Source organism: Camelus ferus, chromosome 3, assembly GCF_009834535.1.
Source record: "Camelus ferus isolate YT-003-E chromosome 3, BCGSAC_Cfer_1.0, whole genome shotgun sequence".
Lineage (NCBI taxonomy): Eukaryota > Metazoa > Chordata > Mammalia > Artiodactyla > Camelidae > Camelus > Camelus ferus.
The window spans coordinates 106422755-106446178 of record NC_045698.1 but is presented as its reverse complement, the minus strand read 5'-3'; the positions used below and the strand labels follow the sequence as shown (position 1 = coordinate 106446178).

At 36.5% G+C, this 23424-nt stretch overlaps 1 protein-coding gene across 4 annotated transcripts in view; it reads left to right on the top strand.

The window, feature by feature from the left end:
• Positions 1–21414, top strand: part of ZNF300 (zinc finger protein 300) — a 28934-nt gene extending 7520 nt beyond the window's left edge. For 2 of the 4 annotated variants that reach the window (XM_014567316.2, XM_032477126.1), the window contains exons 2-8: positions 7419–7569; positions 11010–11305; positions 12061–12187; positions 12751–12925; positions 17415–17541; positions 17772–17894; positions 19064–21414. In XM_014567316.2, the coding sequence (XP_014422802.1) occupies positions 12911–12925; positions 17415–17541; positions 17772–17894; positions 19064–20622 (1824 nt within the window). In that variant the 5' untranslated portion in view covers positions 7419–7569; positions 11010–11305; positions 12061–12187; positions 12751–12910 and the 3' untranslated portion in view covers positions 20623–21414. Of the gene's footprint in view, positions 1–7418; positions 7570–11009; positions 11371–12060; positions 12188–12750; positions 12926–17414; positions 17542–17771; positions 17895–19063 lie in introns of all 4 variants that reach the window. The other 2 variants (XM_014567314.2, XM_032477125.1) reach the window with 2 other exon arrangements.
• Positions 21415–23424: the final 2010 nt, after the last annotated feature.

Here is a 23424-nt window from a genome sequence, read left to right as displayed (position 1 = left end):
TGTGCCTGCCTTAGGTTGCTCCCCTCTGGGGATCTTACCCGTCCTTGGCTAACCAGTCTTTTCTGAGTCTGCAGCTTTTTATAACTTGTTTACCATTCTGGCCCAAGGCTCGTTCCTTTGTTCCCACAGTCAGGGGCCTACAGAGGTGTAAACTATTTCTCAGCTATTTTTGAAAAATCATACAACCCACTTCTCAGCACCTGCCTTAACATGAAACAATGGCCTTGATACAAGAAAAAAAATTAAGCAAGTGAAAGAAAAATCCCAGATAAGTGGGCATTTGGCAGGATATCCCAAAAGTGGTCGTCTCCAGAAATTCTTCCCAGGTTTCCAGTGACTTTGAGTTATGGTACCCTGGGTTACAAATATGTGAAATTCCATTACTTGCTGCTTCTGAGTTAATTTGTTAAGTTTGCAATGACTCTGATCAAGGCCCCATTTTCATCCTTTAGGCTCTGGTTTTCTGCGTTAGATCTGGTAACATGTTGAGCTCGTCTTTCGATTCAGATATTCTCCTTTTTAGAGCTTATTTCCCTTTCCCCCCATTTCCATTAATAACCTATCTGCAAATCTTTCTTGTCGCTGGGTGGTCTTTTCCATTGGAAATTTAAGACCTGTCCGTTTTTTAAGGTCAGTGGAGTCACCCCTTTCTAGCCTACTACTTTTAAATCTTTCTTTTTTCTAAGTAATGGTATGATCCAGAGCAACCCGGCAAGGAATCACACCAATCACGAGCTGACATGAAACCTGTTTTACATCTAGAAATGGAATCCGAGTTTCTTTCTTATTGGAATCCTCTTCTGCATCTGATTGTTGTTCTTTTTTATTCTCATTGCTGTCTTCTGTCCCAAATGAAACTCCCGCGGATCTTTTGTTTCTTGATCACGGTCCTTCTCTGATTGATTTAGGCTGTGATTTATTTTCTCCTTTCCTCTCTACTCTCTTCTCTCTCTCTTTTTCCTTTGTTAATCTTCTGGAATAAGCAGAAATTATACCTACAAGATTATTTGGCCTGTTTAGTTGACTTGAACCGTAGAGTGAACTGCTCATGGTAGAAGGTGAATAGGGTGGAGTGGAACTTGAGGTTGATTCTGGTCTATTAAGGCTGATAAGTCTCATCGTATATTATATCCTGGAGTACTTTTGCTTATATTCATCTTCTCTAGATGTTTCTGATTCCTTCTTTTCTTCTTGCTTCTCTTTATCTTGTTTCTCTTTTTCTCCATTTTCTTGTTCTCTAATTTGGGTATAATGATTCTTGCTATTGTTTTTTTCAGCTTCCTGAAGATCAGTCATTGTCACCCCCCTGAGTTGATCTTCTAGACTGTCCTGCTTGTGTAGATCTTGCTTTCCTTTGAGATTCAAACTCTTCATCTTGAACAGGAGTGAAGTATGACCTGCGTGTCTCCCTAAGCTCTGATGTGGAGGAAGCAGTGCCAGCAGCAGTTGTAGTCAGGGTTATTTGCTGGGGGAGTTTTGATTACTTATTCAGTCTCCTTACTGGCTTTAAATCTATTCAGATTTTCTATTTCTTCATTATTTAGTCTTGCTAAGTTTTGAGTTTCCAGGAATTTGTTTATTTCATCTGGATTATTCAATTTGTTGGTGTACACTTGTTCATCATAGTCTCTTACAGTCTTTTTTAATTCTGTAAAATCAGTTGTAATGCCCCCTCTTTCATTTCTGATTTTAGTTATTTGAATATTTTCTCTTTTTCTTAAGTCAGTTTAGTTAAAGGTTTGCCAATTTTGTTGATCTTTTTGAAGAACTAACTCCTGGTTTCATTGATTTTCTCTGTTGGTTTTTATTGTCTATTTTGTTTATGTCTGCTCTAATCTTTATTATTCTCTTTCTTCTGGTAGCCTGGAGGAGCAGACACTCTTAATTATCATCATACAGTATTTTATCACATTAGAATTACATTGTATTATGACACCGTGTTCTTAGATGACTGATTAGATCACAGTTCTCTAAGACTAGCAGACCTCCATGTGTGACACCCCCAAGTATTCCTAGTTATCCTTGCTTTATTTTATTTTTTAAATGTCACTTTTGTAGCATTGTAGTTTATTTTGCTTATTGTCTGTCCATCTTGGTAGCATTTAAGCATGACTGGGGCAGGAATATTTAGCTATATTAAAATGATATAGCTCAAGTTCTAGAAGAGTGCATGACACATAGTAGATGCTCGCTAAAAATTTGCTGAATGACTAAATGACAGTGTGAATGAACAGTTTTACTGGTTTAACAACCTGTGTGGAATTACATTCCAAAATTTTATAGATCAGAAAGCTTATAACATGTGGATAAACTGGGATTAAGAATGACCAGAATAGAAATGAAGACCAGAAGAAAAAGGTATTTTCGTTTTGGGGAGATAATCTAAATCTTTCTTATTTGCTCTGGTACTTGGTGAGAGTAGGGATAAATCTGTATGCTAGTAAGAGGAGTGTTCTCAAAAGCCCTGAGGTGAAGGTGAATTGGGGAAGAACAAGAATCTCTGAAGTGAAATGAACGAGGGGAAGTGGTTTATAATGATGTCAAAAAAATGAGGAAGAAGCAGTTAACGTAGGGCATCTTAAGGCATGGTATAGAGGTTTTGTTTTTTTTTTTTAAGCAGATTTATTAAAGTTTAATAGAGAAACAATAAATCACACAGTTTGATAGCATTGGCATATGTATACACCAGTGAAACTGTCAACACAATCAGGATAATGAAAATGTCCATCATCTCCCAAAATGTCTTCTTATCCCTTGGACATTTCTCTTCCCCTACTGGCTCTCCGCCTTGTCCCCCCAGGCAACCACTGACCTGTTTTCTGCCACTATATAGTCATTTGCATTTTCTAGAATTTGATATAAGTAGAATCATAAAGTGCATACTCTTATTTTTACTGATTTTTTTCACTCAGCATACTTATTTTGAATTTAATGTAATTTTCTGTGTGTATCAAGAGTTCATTCCTTTATTTTTCATTTAAAAAAATTTATTTTTGGTGGGAGGAGGTAATTAGGTATATTTATTTGATTTTTGTCTTTTAAATGGAGGTACTGGGGATTGACCCCATGGCCTCAGGCATGCTAAGCTTGTGCTCTACCACTTGAGCTCTACCCTCCCCTCTAAGAGTTCATTCCTTTCTATTGCTGATTAGTATTACATTGTATGGATAGTTTATCTAATTGTCTCTGATGGACATTTAAGTTAACTTTCAGTTTTTGGCTTTTACAAATAAAGCTGCTATGAGCATTCCTGTGCAAATGTTCATGTGCACACGTTTTGGTTATTGTATGTTGTATGCACGCATGCCTAATACTTATTCTCTTGGACAAATATTAGGAATGGGATGGCTGGATCATCTAGTTAGTGAATATTTGACCTGAGAAATTGCCTGTTTTCCTAAGGGATTGCACCATTTTACAGTCCTACTAGCTGTGTGTAAAAGTTCACTTCTCTACATCCTTGCCAGTACTTGGTAATAGTAGTTTTTAAAATTTTAGTCATTTTAGTAAGTGATTAATGGTATCTCATTGTGATTTAAATTAGCATTTCCCTGAGGACTAATGACATTGGATATCTTTTCATGTTCTCATTTGCCGTCAGTATATCTTTGGTGAAATGTCTGTTTAAATCTTTGGCTCAGTTTTTAATAGTAGTTAGAGGTAGTTAGAGGTCTTCATATTTTCTGGCTGATGTTTCTTTATTAGATATATGATTTGGAAACACTTTCTCCTAGTCTGTGGCTTGTCTTTTCATTCTCTTAAGTGGTGTCTTTTGAAGACCAGAAGTCCAATTTATCATTTTTTCTTTTATGGTTCATGCTTTTCTTGTCAACTAGGAACCATTTGCCTAATCCTAAGTCACATAGGATTTCTCCTACATTTTATTCTGGGAGTTTTATAGTTTCAGATTTTATATTTAGGGCTATGATCCACTTTGAGTTAATTTCTTTGTATATATTATGAAGAATGGATTGAGATTCTGTTTAAAACATAGATATCCCATTATTCCAGCACTGTTTTTTGAAAAGGCTATTCTTTCCCCAACAGAATTGCTTTTGTTGTCATTATATCAGTTGGCTGTATTTCTGAACTATGTATTCTGTTTCATTTATCCATTTTTTTAGTCTTTACACCAATACCACACTCTCTTATTATTGTAATGTGTGTATAGTAAGTCTTGAGATCAGGTAGTGTTAAGCCTCAAACTTCTTTTTTTTTTTTTTTTTTTTTTTTTTTTGCAAAGTTGCTTTGGCAATTCTTGGTTCTTTTCCCTTTTATATGAATATAAAACTGTCCTTTGCATATAGGGACAGTTTTATTTCTTTCCCTGTCAGTTTCTTCTCCAAAGTTTGCTGCAGTTTTGAATGGATTGCGCTGAACCTGTAAATCAATTTGCAGAATTTGACATTACAATAGTAATGAGGCTCTGAAACCTGAACATGACATAGCTCCTTTTATTTAAGTCTTCTTTCATTTCTATTAGCATCATTCTATAGTTTTCAGTGTACAGGTGTTTCACATCTTTTGTCAGATTTGCCCCCAAACCATTTGTATTTAAAAATTCTACTGAAGATGTTTTAAATTTTAATTTCTAATTATTTATTAATAGTATATGGAAGTACAACTAATTATTGTATATTGATCTAGTATACTTCAACCTTCCTAAGCTTACTAATTAGTTCTAGTACTTTTTTTTTGTAGGATACCTTGGATTTTTCTATATAGATCATGTTATCTACAAATGAATATGATTTTTTTCCTTTCCAAACCAGGCATTTTAAATTTCTTTTTTTTTTTTTTTACCTTATTGCACTAAGTAGAACCTCCAATACAATGTTGAATAGAAGTTGTCTGAGTAATTCCTTCCACCTTATTCTTCATTGTTAAGATTGTTTTAGCTATTCTAGGGCCTGTTCCTTTCCATGTAAATTTTAAAATAGTTTCGTCTAAGTCTATAAAAAAGAAAACTTGCTGTGATTTTTAAAAGAAATTCCTTTAAAGCTAGAGATTAACTTGAAGATAATTTAAATCTATATTATTTATAGTCTTCAAATCTGTGACCATGGTCTGTCTCTCCAATTACTTGATTTCTTTCAATGGCATTTAGTAGTTTTCTTCTTAAAGATCCTACATGTTTTGATAAGTGTAAGCCTTTCAGTTTCTTTGGAGTGATTAAAAATGGTTTTATGTTTTATTTCCATTTCCATGTTTTTAGTATTAGTATATAAAATATGATTGATTTTTGTGTTGATCATGTATTCTGTTACTTTGCTGAACTCAGTTGTTAGTTTTAGGCATAATTTTGGTAAATGCCTTTGGATTTCCTACATAGACAATCATTTATGTCATTTGCCTTTGGGAACAGTTTTCTTTCTTTCCTTTTTGATCTATATGCTTCTAATTTTGCTTTTTTCTATTTTTATTTTTATCTTATGTATTTTTTATTGAAGTATTGTTGATTTACAGTGTTGTGATAACCTTACTTTCTTGTGTTATTTTAGTGGGTAGAATTTCCAGTACTATGTTGAATTTCAAGTGGTGAAAGCAAACATCATGGTCTTGTTCCTGACCTAAGAGACGACTTGTTCAGTCTGTCTTCATTAAGTATTACATTTTCTGTGTGTGGTTTTTTTTTTTTTTTTAATTTTGGAGATGGTCTTTATTATAATGAGGAATTCCTCTCTGTTACTATTTTGCTGAGAGTTTTATTCATGCATGAGTGTTGGATTTTTGTCAAATGCCTATTCTTTGTCAATTGATACGGTTGTATACTTTTTCTTTCTATCTTGTTGGCTCATAGGTTAACTGATTAATTTTTAATTTTGAGCCAGCTATGAGTACTTGGAATACATTTCACTTGGTCATAGCGTATAATTCTTTTAATAGATTGTTAGGTTTGGTTTGCTAATATTTTGTTGAGGGTTTTTCTGTGTAAGTTCATGGGTGACAATGGTCTGCAGTTTTGATTCATCGTACTATTTTGGTAATAATTTCCCTATAAACTAATTTGGGAAATACTCCCTTCTCTTCTATTTTCTGAAAGAGATTGTGTAAAATCAATGTTAATTCTTTAAATTTTGGTAGGCATCACCAGTGAAATCATCTTTTCTTTTTTGCAAGGTCTTTAAGAATCAGCTTTTTACATAGTTATAGGACTCTACAGATGAGTCCTTTTTCATCTTGGTTGAGTTTTGGTGTTTGAAGAAATGGTTCATTTTTCTACCTTGTCAAATTTATGAGGCTAAAGTTGTTCATAATATTCTCATATTATCCTTTTAATGACTATAAAATCTATATTAATTTGTTACTATTCAGGTCTACAATTTCCAACATCTTTTTTCATTCTGATCTGTTTTTTTTCCTTTGATTGACTTTGCTCTTCATTATGAGTATCATTTTCCAGTTTCTATAATAATAGATTTATTATTGTTATAATAGGTCAGGAACAAGACATGATAATTCTTGATTTGATGGCAGACGTAAATTTTACCTTGTGGGTGCTAAATACTTTTGTGTTCCGATAAATATTTTTGAAGCCTTTTTCTGTAGTTCAGTTAAGTTACTTGGAAACAGTTGTTAGGCGGCACCAGAGCAAGATTTGAATGTAGAGCTAATAGTTTCCCACTATTGAGGCAAGGCCCTTCTGTGTATTATTCCCAATGCCCCATGAATTATAAAGTGTTCCAGTCTGGCTGGTGGGAGCAGGCATTAATCTTGGCTTTTTGTGAGCTCCAGTTACTGTTTACTCCTTCCTTTCTGGTGTCTCTTTTCCCAGACTCTGCTTTTCCTTACATACATGCACTGACCATTACTCAGCTGAATATCTGAAGTGGACCCTCTGCAAGTCTCTGGAGCTCTCTTTCTGTGCAGTGTTCTCTTTGGTCCTCTGCTCTCTGAATACAGCTGCCTTGGTCTCTCTGTACTGTTAGTTCTTTCTCTTCCACTATGGAAGTCCGCTGGCTCCTGCGTGGGTTCCCTTTTGCTGTGTTAGGTAAAAAGGATTAGGTATTCTCCCTATCCCTTCTATCTTATTTCCTTTCTGCCTCGGGTAGAAAGTATCTAAGATAGCTACCAGTGATTCCCATCTTCTGGTATTCGTGGTCTTTTGTAATAATACCCTCCGCATAGAAGCAGCTTCTAATCAATAGAATATGGTAAAATTGAGGGGATGTCACATATGTCATAAGGTTATGAAAGACTGTGACTTCCATCTTGCCTACAGACTCTTCCTCTTGTCTCCTTAAATAAGCAAGTTGCAAGTTGAAGAGTCCTACGTGGCAAAGTACTGTGGGTGGCTTCCATCTAAAAACCAGCAAGGACACAAATGCCCTTAGTTCAGCATTCCTTGAGGCACTGAATTCTGCTAACGATCATGTAATTGAGCTTGCAAGTGAGTATTTTCCCATTTGTATCTTCAGGTGAGAGAGACTGCAGCCTGGGCCAATACCTTGATTATAGATTTGTGGAAGACCCTGAAGCAGAGGACCCAGATAATCCATGTCCTGATTCCTGACCCACAGAAAGTGTGGAACAATAGATGTGTGCTGTTTTAAGCCACTAAATTTCGGGGTAAGTTGCCACTTTTCAATAGATAACTAATAGTACCTTTTGGAGATTAGATTTTATTTGATGGCTTATTCTTCCATCATTTGCTTTTTATTTTTATGGTAAGCATATATACAGTTGATATTTATTATTCACAGATACTGTATCTGCAAATTCACCTACTTACTAAAATGTATTTCTAACCCCAAAATCAACGCTCACAGTGCTTCTGCAGTCATTAACAGACATGTGCAGAGCAGCAAAAAATTTGACTTGCCCCTTGCGCACATTCCCAGCTGAGGTTAAACAAGGGGATACTTGGCCTTGTACCAGCTCTCATACAGAAATGACTAGAGGATGGAGACGGTAGGGGCAGTGCAGCATAGGTGCAAGGAACTCCAGCTCTGAGGCCAGTTGGACAGGTTTTAAATCTAACTCTGGCCCTAGTTGTTGGAGTGACCTCAGGCAAATCACTTAACTCTTCTGAACCTTGTTTTTTCTTTTGTAAAAAAAAAAAAAAAAAAAAAAGGAATCCACCAAGATGAGTTGTTTTTAAGATTATAATCTTCAGTTACACAAAGCTGTAATTGAAGATTATAATGTATTTTGTTTTTATTTATTTCCCTTTGGAGAAGTTGTTCAGTATTCACTAATTATGTGTTTGCAGCAACTTAATAGAACATAGCTACCGTGGATAACAAGAATTAACTGTATACATACTCATTTTTACATTTTTAAAAACTAAATGGTAACAGCAAACTATTTTCATTTTTTCCCTACTTTTTTTTCTCATATAACATTATATCCTAAAGTTACCTCCATATTAGTGTGTAGAGTCATTTCTCTCTGTCTCTCTCTTATAGCTGAATAATACTGTTTCATATGTATACCGTAATGTAAACCAACAAGACCTCTGTTAGTAGATGTTCAGGTTGACTGCTGTCTTTTGGTATTAAAAATAGTACTGCAATAAGTAACCTGTGTATATGTATATGTGTGTGTGTGTGTGTGTGTATTTTTTTTTTCCGGTGTATCTCTGAGTTATATTCGTGGAAGTGGAATTTCTGAATTAAAGGGCAAAAGCTTATATGTAGTGTTGTAGTTTTAGAGATATGTCCATACATTCTTTGATAATCCTCCTGTTAAGAAGTGAAACTTATTTCCTATCCCTTTGATTGTGGGTATCCTTAGCGACTCACTTGTAGCAAATATAGAAATAATGAGATGTCATTTCCAATTTAGGGTATAAGAAGACTGTGGCTTCCATCTTAAGTGTACTCTCTCACTCTCTTTCCCTTGACTCACTTGATCTGGACAGAAGCCAGCTACCATACTATGAGGCAGGCTTGGGAGAGGGAAGACCCCTACTGTGACATGAAGATAATCATGTAGCCTAAGAAGTGTCCCCACGGAGAGGAACTAAGCTTGAAATTGAAATTCTGAGGCTTGTCATCAGCCACTAACTGAGTTTAGAAGCATAACCTCCTCCATCTGAGCCTTGAAATAACTGCAATCCTGGCTGACAGCTTGACTGCAACCTCATGAGAGACGAGACCTGAACCACCCTGCTAAACTATTCCTAGATTCTTAATTCCCAGAAACTATGAAGAAAATAATTACATTTATACTTTCAAACTGCTAAATTTCAGGTAATTTGTTATAAAGCAACAGATAGCAAATACATATAGTTTTGCTAACTGTTGCCCAATCTCCTATATAAGGGCTATACCATGTGTCTGTCCCATTAGTAATATAAGAAAAGTTCCAGATTCCCATGGCCTTACTAACACTATGTATTTCTAGACTTAGAATCCTTTTTTTAACAAGCTAATAGATGGAAAATAGTACCTTACCATGACTTTAATTTTTCTTTCATTATGAAAGAGGCTTTCTCTCCCTTCAACTTCTTTTTAAATGAAATATTAGCTTATGCTTCTCATCAGTCTTAGGATAAAGAACTAATGTTTTCACAATTTCTTCCTGGTTCTCCATGATTTGGCCCTTTCCCGTATCAACTTCCACTGGCATCACTGCTTGAGGATTCTGAATTAATCGTTACCGTACCCTTAGTGTGTAATATACAGTGAGTGACTACACTGTCTTAAGCACAAGACATGCAATAAAGATTGATGTAACTGTGGAAGTTTAAACTGGAGTGATGATAGTTGCCCATTTCTTACCCTTATCTTTGTCTTGACCAAATGTTAAGCCTCTTTCCTCCCCACATACCCTAAATTTTGGCTTGCCCCCAAGTTTAAACATACACTAAAGAACTAAGGATATGCGGAACATCCTTCCTCAACGGGTTTTTCTCAGAATCTGAAGGCCGTAGAAACATTTCCTGTTGAAGTGCCCTGGTTTTGCCACTTGCACACCTCCACCTCTTGAAAGTACATGTTAACTCTTCTTACCCCTCCCTGTTAAATAAAAAGCCTTTTTCTGTTTGATTCTGTGAGATGCTCGCAGATTTCTGAGATTAGTGCATTCTCCCTATTGCAATCTTTCTGAATAAAATCTCTTCATATCTAAATCCAGATGTTCTTTTATTTGCACGGAAGACATAACTGCTAATATAAAATTGATGCTCATTTAATTACACACAAGCCAAAAATAAATCATGGGTCTTGTAAAATCTGTGATGATTCAAAATTGTATCTGTTCATGCACATGAAGATCAGTTTGTTAGTGTGCATTTTAAAAAAAAGTATAAAAGGTTGATGTAAGGTAAAGGTTATGTTAACAAGTGTTGTAATGGTTCATTTTTTTAAGCAAGCGATCTTTTTTCCTGAAATCTCTAACTACCTCACGCTCTTCCTCTCCTTTTCTCCTTCTGTTGTTTTGGTGTCCTCTGTCTCAGCCTGCCTCTGAGTCTCCCGTGTTGTGTCCTGTCCCGTAGCTTCCCACTTTTGTTTCTGTACTTCCATTTTTCACCTTTCAGTCTCTCATCTCTCTTCCTACACAGGCCTCTCCTCTGCCTCCGTTATCTTTCTCCTAGTCTCTTGATTCTCTGCATCTCCGCTTCCCTGTCTCTCAGTTTTACTTTTTTTCTTCAGTCCGCCTCTGCAGCTTGCTACTGCAGTAGTAATTTCCCCTACAGAATTCCTTATAACTGTTTTTTGCGTAAAGTTCATCATTATTGTGGATTCTCGCATCTCTTTGCCCCCTTTTCCCCACAGTGGAAGCTCCCGGGAGAGGACCGTACTATTTCGTGTTTCCACCTGTCTCGGCAAGTAGAATCTCCCGATATAGGGCTGTACCTTTTACACTTTTAAGTAAAGTCTCCAGAGAGAATATTTTACCACTTCATATTCTTGCTCTGTCACCAAATGCAGTTTTCTAATAGATGACGTTATCTGTCAAATTTCCTGCCCAATCCTCCTGTAAAGGCTTTCTGCAAAATTTTACACATTACTGGTTTGTATAATCCTCCTTTTTGTCACCTTTCCCCCACCCCGCTGCCACAGTGGTACAGCCCAGCCTCGGGTTCAGCGTAAACCTGGCTCCTCCGCTTGTACGGAACTGGCCGGCCTCTCAAGATGGCGGCTCCCTGTGAGGCACAGCGCACGGGGGCGGCCATGTTGCCTCCTGAACAAAGCACCGGAGGATGCGGAGTGGGCAAAACCGCCCGGTAGGCCTGGGAGCGCCGCGCTTTGCTCACCCAGACAGGAAGCGGGAGAGTTTGCCACTATGGATGTGACAGCCGTCCCGGGTTAAGCTGCGACGGGCGTTTCTGGATCTGGATCTGATAAATGAACCGCAGGTCAGAGGGCGGATATGTGTAGTGATGAATGAGTCTTTCGGATTGTAATGGAACGACAGGGGTCCGTGAGTGTCATTGATTGGATGTTTATGAAGTTCCTGGCGGGGGTGGGGGAAGGTATGTGGGAATAGGGTTGGGTTTATTTGAGAGTCAGAGATTGGGTGAGCTGCCAGATTAGTAACTGGATAATGTTGTGTCAGTGACGGGGTTGTCTGTGGGATCAGAAATGGCATGAAGGGGAACTGACTGGTGGAGATGACTGTGTCGGGGATTTATGAGACTGAGGAATCAGTGATTGGTGAAGGGGGCTGTGGACTAAATGACGGGGCATCCATGTGATTGTCAGTGATGTGGTGAGCTTGGGGGAGTTCTGAGGGATGTATGATCGGTAGGCCGAGGATGCAGAGGTTTGGAGGGAGCAGTAACGGGATCAGGGTGTCATGCTGATCAGCCCTAATATTTTAACGTACATTACATTTACACAGGTAATAAATAAGCAGCCTTATAGGTCAAATCCCTCCTCAATCCACCATTATGCCCCTAGCCTGGTGCCCCATCCTCCACAAAAATGATAATTTTGAAACAAGACCAAACAAATCAAAAAAGATAGGATTATTACGAAAAGTGTAATTTTAGTCCCTCTTCTTTCTAAGTTTATTGAAATCATTTTATATCTTATTCAAAAAACATTTATTGAGCAACTGCTGGGTGTTCAGAGATGAGTATGACTATTTTTCCTGATTGTTTCCTTCCAGATCTAATTTGACAGAGCTTGGAATACCCCATATAAAACGGCCTCCGTGGCATGGGAGCACTCACTTCCTCTGAACAAGTTCAGTCATGTCTGCATGACTTCTTCTGGGACTGAGAAAGATTTACCAGGTATGTACCTTCCTGCATTACGGTATATTCCCTTGTTGGTATCGATGGTTCCAACATATCTCCACTTTTATATGCATTTGACCATACTGTTGAAAATCAGCAATAAAAGTTTAAACAGAAAATATCTTAAAATTAACAGTTTGGTCCATGAAAATTGATTGGTAGGAAGGTTTGCTCTGTTTGCTAAGAAAGAGGGGAAAAAATACAAGAGCTCTTGGGAGATTATCAGAATTCAGCTGCTGATTCTTTTGGGGGAACAAAGGAATAATACAGACCTCGGTTTTCCATTTGGTCATTGGCCATTCTTATTGCCTGGGAACTTTATCTTTTTATATCTCTATCTGTCCATGTTTATTGCCTTATGAAAACATCAGAATGGATTTGCTGGTTCATAGAGGGGGAAAATAAGTTGTCAATAAATCAATATGAAACATATCTTCACATCTATACAATTAAAAAACTTCGTCCAGGTTCCATGTGATCATCATATGTAGTCATAAGAGGACTTCCTTCACATGACACTTGCTGATCCTCTGTAAGGACCACACAATCTTCTCCCACAGGTTGGCCTATCATCTACCTGACTTCTGTGGTAGTTGTTTCTACACCGGTGAACATGGAAGCTGCAGTCTGGATCTGGTCTATGAAAACATCCTTCTGATTGCCAGAATTTTGAAAAATTTTGTTTTTTCAGGCATCTGCCCTTTTAGAAGAGAGCAGAAAATGATGAAGTCCCACGTGAGTTGCTTTGAGTTTTAATTTTTAAAATTTCCTTTTTTGGTTTTCCAAACAATCAAGTGGAAAAGTGAAGACAGCTAAAATTTGGATCAGGGAAAAGGTAGCCAAAGTAAATATCCAGACCTAGAAAGAGTTGCAAGGTAATATGTAGATAAACCATTTTTAAAAATTGATGTACCAATTTTTCTTATCTTTCTTGCAAGTGTCATCAGTTACATGATTTGTAGTGCTCTAAAGAGAAGCAGATAGATTTCCCACGGGAAGATGTTATTTCTTTCCAGATAAGACTAGAACAGATTTCCTTTTGGGGTCTTTCTCTAGGTGATAGAGTCCACAGTGTTCTCACTAACACTTCTGTAGTAAATGCAATAATAAATTTCTTGTAGCTGTATCCATAAAGTGATTTCTTTTAGAGGGAGGTTATCATAATGTCATAGCCAAACTCTTTAAACTTTATCCTTTATGGCTGGAGTCATCAAACTATTGCCTGTGGGCCAAGTTCAGTTCTCCAGCTGTTTTTATAAATGAAGTTTTATTGGCAGTACAGCCATGCCATTTGTTTACATATTGTCTGTGACTATTTTTGTGCTACAAGGGCAGAGTTGGATAAGTACTATATGGCCTGCAATGCTGAAAATATATACTTTACTGAAAATGTCTGTTGACCTCTGCTTTAAAGGACTAGATTGATTATAGAGGCTTCTTATTGTCCAACTTTATCCACTGATAAAATCTGGATAATGGGTACATTTTGAATGGTCTTCCAAAATATATATTTTTCTCAAAAGGCAGTTCTTAAAATATAATTATTTGACAAAACTTTGGAGAGTAAGGGTCCGTGCTGCTCTGTACCCTTTACTATGGTTTCAAAGTTTGTAGGATTACTGCCCAACTTGAGGCCAGTTTCTTCTCTGCATTTCCGTTTTTAAAAGTCTATTTTTTTCTCCCTGCCAGTGTTCACTATTTATATGGTATAAAGATTTTAACCAAATAAAAAGATAAAAATTTAAAAACTGAGAGATCCTTTTAAGTTCAGCTCTTTTCCTCTGAGATGATTAGTGTTAACCATTTGTCTCTAACCTTCCAAACCTTTTTCACTGTAAGTATAACTGTGATTAAGTGTGTATATGTGGTAGTACAAAGGGTGTACTTTATTTTCTCATCCTTTTCTTTTGAGAAAATAATGTTACAGTTTTGTCTTGCAACTTGATTTTTAATTTTACTGGCTAGTACAAAGGTTTTTGTATACATTTTGACTATCTTCCCATGTCAGTACATAGATTCTCCTTTATTGTTTTAGCAGATGCGTAATATATCCTTGTGGCCCAGTTGACTGAGGTTGTTTCCTAATCTTAAAATGGAGATTATAATCCCCATAGGGTTGTTGTGAGGATTAAGTGAGTAAAAACCATGCTTAGAACTATAACTGGGGATGATTTGTTATATATATAAGTATTAGCTATTATTATTATTATTATTATACGAAAATTATTGTCAAATCTTGGAATCAGCTTTTGCATTAGGAGTTCTTTGGTATATTTGACAGTAGAACTTAGCAGAGTTCTGTTGTAAAAAGGCAGATTTTTTTCCTTCTTTGGGTCTTAGTAGCTTTAGAGTTGTGCTGTCCAATACAAAGCCACCAGCCACATGTGGTTATTGAGCACTTGAAATTGGTTGCTCTGAATTAAAGTGTGCTGTAAGTGTAACGTACTTACTGGATTTTGAAGATTTAATTCCCAAAAGCTCCTTAACAATTTTTAAAGATTGATCACATATTAAGATGATATTTTGGATGTATTAAGATAAATATATATTATTGAAAAAATAATTTTTTGAACATTGCTACTCAAAAATTTAAAATTACTTATTTGGTTGACTTTATATTTCTATTAGAGCTGCTTTAAAGAATGAAAATGGATTTTTTATTAGCCCAATAAATCTAGCTGTCATGGCCAATTAACTGATTATATGCTCATTCCTTCAGGAAGAAGGATTTAAATTTTTTCCTTAAGGTGCAGTAGCACAGTTGTCATTTTCAGACCTGTCTATCCTACCTTTCTTCCTCTAACACCTGCTGACTGCCCGTCCATCTCCTCCATCTTTTCCATTTTCCCATTCACCCAAGTTGTACAAATTGCATGTAGCAGATACAAAAGTACAATCTTCCACTGATTATGTACTACATTTTACTCAAAATTAACAACATTTATACATATTTAGTATATTAAAGTATTCTAATATCATTCTTAAAGCAGAAGTAGAATGTTAGCATTACATCTCTTTTCTTACCAGATTTCCTCTACATTCTACATTTATTATCTTTCTTGTGTTACTGTTCTTTAGACAACAAGAGTATTATTGACTAGTTCAGAAAACCATTTTTAACTAAACATGAACTTTATTTTCCTCTCTATAATTTTCATTCATTCCTTTTTAGCAAACATTTCTTGAGTACCAAATATATGTCATAGGCACTGGCTAGCTGTGGGATATCTCAAGATTTAGGCATGGTGCGTTCCTGAAAAGAATGAATAGAAAAACGGGGTAAACAGATGTGTAAAGTAACATTAACACATAAAAGTTCTATAATAGGGATGGGGAGCCAGCAGAGAATGGGGAGCAAACAGCTTTATAAGGAAGTTGAGAACAGGCAGCTTAAAACATTATTGAACTTTCGATCATGTAGGGGAGTAGGATGAGGGTGGAAAACAGCATTTGCAAAAGTAGAAAAGGCTGAGAATTTGAGGAAAACTAAAGTGGAGGGTGTTTCATGGAAATTTTGACCAAAGTTGGTATTAAGGCAATAAAATATGGAGGATCTTGTTTACAATATCAAGGAAAGCATTGTGTACAGTGGTCAAGAACACAAGCTACTGAGTCAGAATATGTGCTTTTAAATCTGGCAGTTAGTTAATTAGTCCTATATTCAGTGTGTAACCTCTGGCAAGAGGTTAAGTATCCACTGTAATAGCCTCAGTTTTCTCATATGTAAAGTAGTTTGTTATGAGAACAAAGTAAATGCTTATTTAGCAGCTTGATGATGTGAATAGGAGACTTGGTGTGGGATGAGAGAAACCCTAAGACTGAGATGAAACCAGATATATGTGCAAAGATGGAACCAAAGAGTCTTTTAGGTTGGGGAATGTTGATATTTCAAACAATATTTATCTTCTTTCTGAAAGCAATATTTGATAATAAGGGAATTACTGGGAAAAAAACTCAAAAACAGTTTAAAATAATAACAGATCACTAAGATTCCACTATTAGGTGACAACTCTTATGAACGTAATGGTGACATAATTAAAACAGTCAGTTTACCCTCCAGAAACATCATATGGCTTTACAGTTGTACCCAAATCCTTTACTTCAATGTCACATTAATAATTTGTTGTGTTTTTTTCATGAATGTTTCCTATGTATTTCTTGTTGTGTTTTTCAATATTGCTGTTATAATTGATGTATCTCATTATATTCTTAGCTATTGTGTATATATAGAACTGTAAGATTTAGGGGAAGCTAAGATTTTTTACCTATGATATAAGGCAATTGGATTATAATCTTCAAGAACTCTGACATTCTCTGATTCTCTAAAAGTGGCTTTTCTTTTTTTTAAATGTTATACTTTAAAAAGCCTTCTTTATAATTATTAATAAAAATCCTCCCAGGTTTTGTTTTGCTATTTTATAGTTTTTGGTATTTTTAGAGTTTAAATTTTTGCTCAATCCAGAATATATTTTTTCTATTTTTCCAAAACATAAGATATTGTTGTATTCATTTGCTAAGGCTGCCATACATAACAAAATACCACAAACTGAGTGGATTAAACAACAGAAATTTTTGTGTCATGGTTCTGGAGACTGGAAGTCAAAATTCAGGGTATCAGCAGGGTTGGTTCCTTCTGAGGGCTGTGACGAACGATCCGTTTCAAGTCTCTTTGGCTTGTAGATGATTATCTTCTCATGTCTCTTCATACCATCTTCCCTCTTTGTGTACTTCTCTCTGTTCAGATTCCTCCTTTAATATGGACATCAGTCATATTGGATTAGGGTCCACCCTAATGACCTTAATTAACCAGTTACAACTACAGTTACCCTGTTTCCAAATAAGGTTACTTTGTCAGGTATACTAACGATTAGGAGTTCAGCCTATGAATTTTAGGGTATACAGTTCAGCCTTTAACATGTGGGTTCAACATTATTCTTTTTCTGTTAACTGTCCAGTTGTTTCAGTAGTATTCATCGAATAATCTGTCTTCCTCAGTTCTTTGAATGCTGCCTTTATCACTTATTAATTTACCATTTGTATTAGATAGGCATTTTACAGTTTCCCTTTCAGTTTCCTGTTCTGTCTGGCTCTTCTTGCTGAAGGCAGGATTTTACATCATTTATCCCAAACACTCTGATACAAAACTAGATGTAGGTATAGTTTTGCATACTGTAGAAATGATGAGAATGATCACTTTAGATTGAACAGGAATATACTCTTACAGGGGTTAGTATCATTCAAGGACGTGGCTGTGGATTTCACCCAGGAGGAGTGGCAGCAATTGGATCCTGCTCAGAGGACCCTGTACAGGGATGTGATGCTGGAGAACTACAGCCACCTGCTCTCAGTGGGTAAGGGTGGCTTCCCTGGTAACTCAAACTTGTCCAGTAAAGTGCCTTTCCTTATCAGTCGCCATGCTTAGGTGGTTCCTGAGTATATGATCTTCATACCTTCCCAAATGGAGGTCATTAGTTTGCTGAGGGCCAAATGGACTACTTCAGTGTAGACCTCCTTAAACTGCACCTTCTCTTTTGCCTTCTGTGCAGTCTATCCCAATTCCTCTGTGATTTCCATTTAATAGGGCATCCAGTTTCCAAACCAGATGTCATTTCCAAGTTGGAACAAGGAGAAGATCCGTGGATCATAAAGAGAAACATGCCAAATTGGGTCTATCCAGGTGAAAATCAGGCAGATGGGAGACAAGGGAAGTGAAATATCAGTTTGTTTGTTTGTTTGTTTTACTTCATTGGTGTCTGATGCTTATGTTTGTCTCCTTAGTGAATTCTCTTATTCTTTGTTTCTGTGCTGAGAATTTAGTAGACACTCAACAAATAATTCATCAATTAAATAATTGTAAGCCTTTATAGGGGATAGCTATTTCTTATTGATCCTCCATGTATATAATATTTATTATATTTTTTATTAAATATTTATTACATTTATTTACTGTATATGTAACGCCTTTTATGAAAAGGTTTAATAGGCAATAGAAGGCAAATTCCTTCCAAGAGCATACATTGTACTTTAGAAGATAAGACCTCCAAATACATGGCTATACAAAAAAAAAAAGGTCAAATGGTGTTATTGGTTTTAAAATTTCAGAGAAAATTAGAATCTACAGAGATGCGATGGAATTTAGAAGGCATTTTCCAGAGCATGCAGCTGTAGCTGCTTTGAAGATATATTAAGTTGATGATGCTGAGGGAGGGGCTGAAGACAAACTGTAGTAGGGGTGGACGTGAAGAGTATATGAATAAAACCTTGTAGTTACAGACATATGGCTTTTCTTGGAGATCTTTGCCAGTTTTATTTGATAACATATAGAAGGAATTTATAGGGAATAGTAGGATTCAAGCTTGGATCCTCGGTGTGAATCTGATACTGAATCAATAGCAGGATCTTGGATTTTTCTGTTGTTTGTATTAGTTGTTAATTAGGAAAGTAGACTGAGGAGAGTTAAAGTATTGTGAATGCAGAAGGGACCTGTTTCTTTGGATAGTGGTGGCAGGGTCACCTAGTAGGTCAAGTATATATGTAGCAAATGGTTTGTAAAATGAATTCAAAAGGTGAAGAGCATTTCCATTCAGAAAGCAGGAGAAATGGGCAAAATCTAGAAGAGTAATCCAAAATTAGAGTGATAATAATTCAGGCACTTCTCTGTCTCTTTCAGGTCTAGTTTTTCATGAGTATTTCTCTTTAACATCCTTGTCTATCCATTCCCCTGATCATACTCTATACTGTACTGTCTTATGAAGTGGCTTGCCTCCATCCCTGGTTTCTGAATTCATCAGCTTCATTGGATCAATCTTTTGTTCCACTCCTCTGCATTGTTAATTGTTCTTAATGACTTTTATTTTATCTTCTTTCCTTTAGACAGGAAGAGTAACTTTGACAACCCTCAATCATGTATTTTGGGGTCTGTTTCCTTCCATAATAAGATACTGAAAGGAGTCACGAAGGATGGTTCATTGTACTCCATTTTAAAAGTCTGTCAAGGTGATGGCCAGTTGCAGAGATGTCAGAAAAACCAAGACAAACTTTTCAGGCAAGTAACGGTCATCAACAACCAAACAGTGACTTTGGATTCAGATCATACATATAACGCATTGGGGAAAATATTGCAAGAGTGCATAGAGTCAGATACTTCAAGACAAAGACCCCATGACTATTATACATTTAAAAAGAACTTGAAATCTAATACTGGCTTGCCTAGTTGTAATAAGAGCAGTTCAAGAAAAATCCCTGATGACAGCTTTGGATGTGGGAAGTCATCTATCCGTGGTGTGTCCAGTTCTGATCTTGAGAAAAGTCACAATGGAGTAATTCCCTATGATGGTAATGAGTGTGGAAACATTTTCAGCAATAAACAATCTGATACTCAGTATCAGAATGTTGAGATTAGGGAGAAAACCTGTGTATGTGTTACATGTGGAAAAGCCTTTGCTAAGAAGTCGCAGCTGATTGTACATCAACGAATTCATACCGGGAAGAAGCCATATGATTGTGGTGCATGTGGGAAAGCCTTCAGTGAGAAGTTTCATCTCATTGTACATCAGAGAACTCATACTGGGGAGAAACCTTATGAATGTTCTGAATGTGGGAAAGCCTTCTCTCAGAAATCATCCCTCATTATACATCAGAGAGTTCATACTGGGGAAAAACCGTATGAATGTAGCGAATGTGGGAAAGCCTTCTCCCAGAAATCACCCCTCATTATACATCAGAGAATCCACACTGGAGAGAAACCTTATGAATGTAGAGAATGTGGTAAGGCCTTCTCCCAGAAGTCACAGCTGATTATACATCACAGAGCTCATACAGGAGAGAAGCCGTATGAGTGTACTGAATGTGGGAAAGCCTTCTGTGAGAAGTCTCACCTCATTATACATAAAAGAATTCACACTGGGGAGAAACCCTACAAGTGTGCTCAGTGTGAGGAAGCCTTCAGCAGAAAGACAGAGCTCATTACGCACCAGCTAATTCATACTGGGGAGAAGCCTTACGAATGCACCGCATGTGGGAAGACCTTCTCCCGAAAGTCACAGCTCATCATACATCAGAGAACACATACTGGAGAGAAACCCTATAAATGCAGTGAATGTGGGAAAGCCTTCTGTCAGAAGTCACACCTCATTGGACATCAGAGAATTCACACAGGGGAAAAACCTTATGTTTGTACTGAATGTGGGAAAGCCTTCTCTCAAAAGTCTCACCTCCCAGGACATCAGCGGATTCATACAGGAGAGAAACCTTACATGTGTGCTGAATGTGGAAAAGCCTTTTCCCAGAAGTCAGACCTTGTTTTACATCGGAGAATTCATACTGGGGAAAGGCCCTACCGGTGTGCTGTGTGTGGGAAAGCATTCATCCAGAAGTCACAGCTCACTGTACATCAGAAGATTCATACCAGTGGTAAAATCATAATGAACTAAGCACAGACAAGCCTTTAGTATTAGCTCAAGCCTTAATAAATAACAGGAACTGGATTAATTTGATAAATTTGTGGAAGACATCTTTTTTATTTTTATTTTTATTTTTGTGGAAGACATCTTTATAGAGAAAAATTTTACAATTCATGTCTGTAGTATGATACCTAACTCAGCAAAAATGATGGAAAGTATTTACATAAATGAAGGACATTTTCACCATGGCATGTAAGACTTTCAGAGTTAAGAACTGAGTGGTCAGTAGAACAAATTGTATGTATAGAGTATTGTCAAGTTACATATTCCTTATTATACCACATAACAATAAACAGATTGTGAAATTGCTTGGCATAATTTAGGCTTTATACAGTAATTTGCCATAAAGGACATGAAGAAATCCTAAGTTAAAAAAATCAGTTCCTAGAAGTTGCATTATAAAGAGGGGCTTAGCATGACCCCTGAAGTTTCATGTCAAATTCTTGGACAGAGATGGAGAGATAGGTTCAGTATTGATCAGATCAATAAAGGTGGTAATTATGCATTTTCCCATCTCAAGCATATAAGTTGACCTCTATCTCTGGAAGGATCCTGGACCTTGAAATTGATGCTTCTTGACCAGGTCTCCCCTTTACTCTGCCTTACTGGGAATATGGTATGATGAAAAGACTTTGATACTGAACCAGATGGTCTGGGTTTTAATCCTGGCTCAACTACTCAAAAGACTGTGTGACTTCAGGCAAGCCTACTTTACCCACCTGAATATTCTTATTGATAAATAAAAGTGCAATGTAGAGCACATTTTCAGTTAATATTAGTCATTTTTGTCTTCCCTCTCTATCCTCCTGTAACAGGATGCTAAGACTAATGTGTAAAAGCCACAACTTGCTTTGCAGTCCAGACATTCTGCTTTTATATCTTATTCCTATGACTGATTCATTTTACTGTCTTTGACCCTGGTGGCCTTGATTCTTGGTATGTTAAAGTGACATTTTATTATACTTTTATTATTTTTTAGATTTATATAAACTGTGGTGATTGCATATAAAGACCTTGTCTAATGTCTCTTCATTTCCTTTTTGAACCCTGCCCTGCAGCCCCAACTGTTTTCCCTGGGAACCGAGGATACTTACAGAGGAAAACCCTTGGGGTAAGAATTGATGCCTGCCATAGATCTGAGAACTTAATATGTCTAAAATATCTCCTGTCCTTCCTGTGGTCCCACCTATTCCTCTATGAATGACTTGAAATGACTCCTGCTGGAGGTACCCTGCAGGAGACCATACCTGGCAAGGAGGAGGGTGTCTGTATAGTTAAACATGGTTCACCCATGTTCAGATTGTCCTTTTCTTGTATAGTTTTAATATTAAGAAATGAACTAATTCTACATACAGCAACAAAGAGAAAATTTAAAGATACCATTTACATCAAAAATATAAAACACCTAAAATAAGTCTAATCATGAAGTGTGGGACCTTTACATAGAAAATTATAAGACATCACTGAATAGAATTAAAGAAGGCTTAAATAAATTGAGGAACTTGTCAAGTTTGTTGGCTGGAAGACTCAGTATTAAAGATCCCAGATTTCCCCAAGGTGATTTATATATTGCTGGGGAGATGAGGAAAAAAATAGAAATCTGAGGGAACAAGCACATTCACAAATATAAAGTAAGTGCATTTTATTACTGAACAGCAACAACAACAAAACACCACGTAGCATGCAGGTAGCCAGCAACAGGCTGCAAATTTCTGGTGGATTTTTAGCTCCATTTATATGGAATTAAAGCTACAGTTGTTTTAAATCATCCTGTCAATAAATGACAGCTATTTATTCATTTTTCATCCACAGTTACATTGAGCTTGCTCTGATGTCCTGATTTGCATAATTCTTTTTTTAATTGAAGTACAGGCATTTTACAATGTTGTGTCAGTTTCTGGTGTACAGTCATACATATGTTTTGCACAATTCTTTATCAAATTTACCCTGATACTCTGTTCATAATTCTCTATCAGTACCTCCTCCTGTAGTTGCCCGTGACACTGTATCTAGCACATGTGATTAGTCATATTCTTTGGCATTCCTCAGTAAAGTTAGATCAATTCAGTTTCCCACAATATTAAATACATCCCTTATCAAAACCCCAGTAACTTAAAAAAAAATGTGACAATGAGTGTGTATATGTCCATGAATGACTGAAAAATTGTGCTGAACACTGGAATTTGACACAACATTGTAAAATGATTATAAATCAATAAAAAAAAAAAGAAAATTTTCCCCTTAAAAAAAAAAAATCCCAGTAACTTAAAAAAAACCTTACAATTTAATTACAAAGTTACATGTGGAGATGCTAAAAAGCAAGAATAGCCAAGACACTTCGAAGAGCAAGTTTGGGGAATTTGTCAGACTGAGAGTTCCTGTAAAGCAGTAGTAATTAAGCCAATGTGGTATTGCACATGGGAAGTCAACTAGACCATCCAGACAATGGTAAAAGACAATCCAGACAAAGAAAATTACCTATAGACCCCTGAACTATGACAAAAATGGCACAGTAGAGCACTAGGAGAAACGTAGTAACTTGCTGGCTCAGTTAAACATCCATGTTGGTAAAATAAAAAATGAAAACAAATTTACCGCTTACCGTTCACAGAATCATTTCCACCTAATAGATGGCAATAAGTAGAGACCACGTAGGAAGAAAGCCTGAAAATAAGCATCTGTCTCAGTAGGTTAAATAAAAAATACTGTGAATTAAACAACAAGAAAAAGGAAGTGATAAAAATAAGACAAAAATAGAGGGAAAAGCCATAA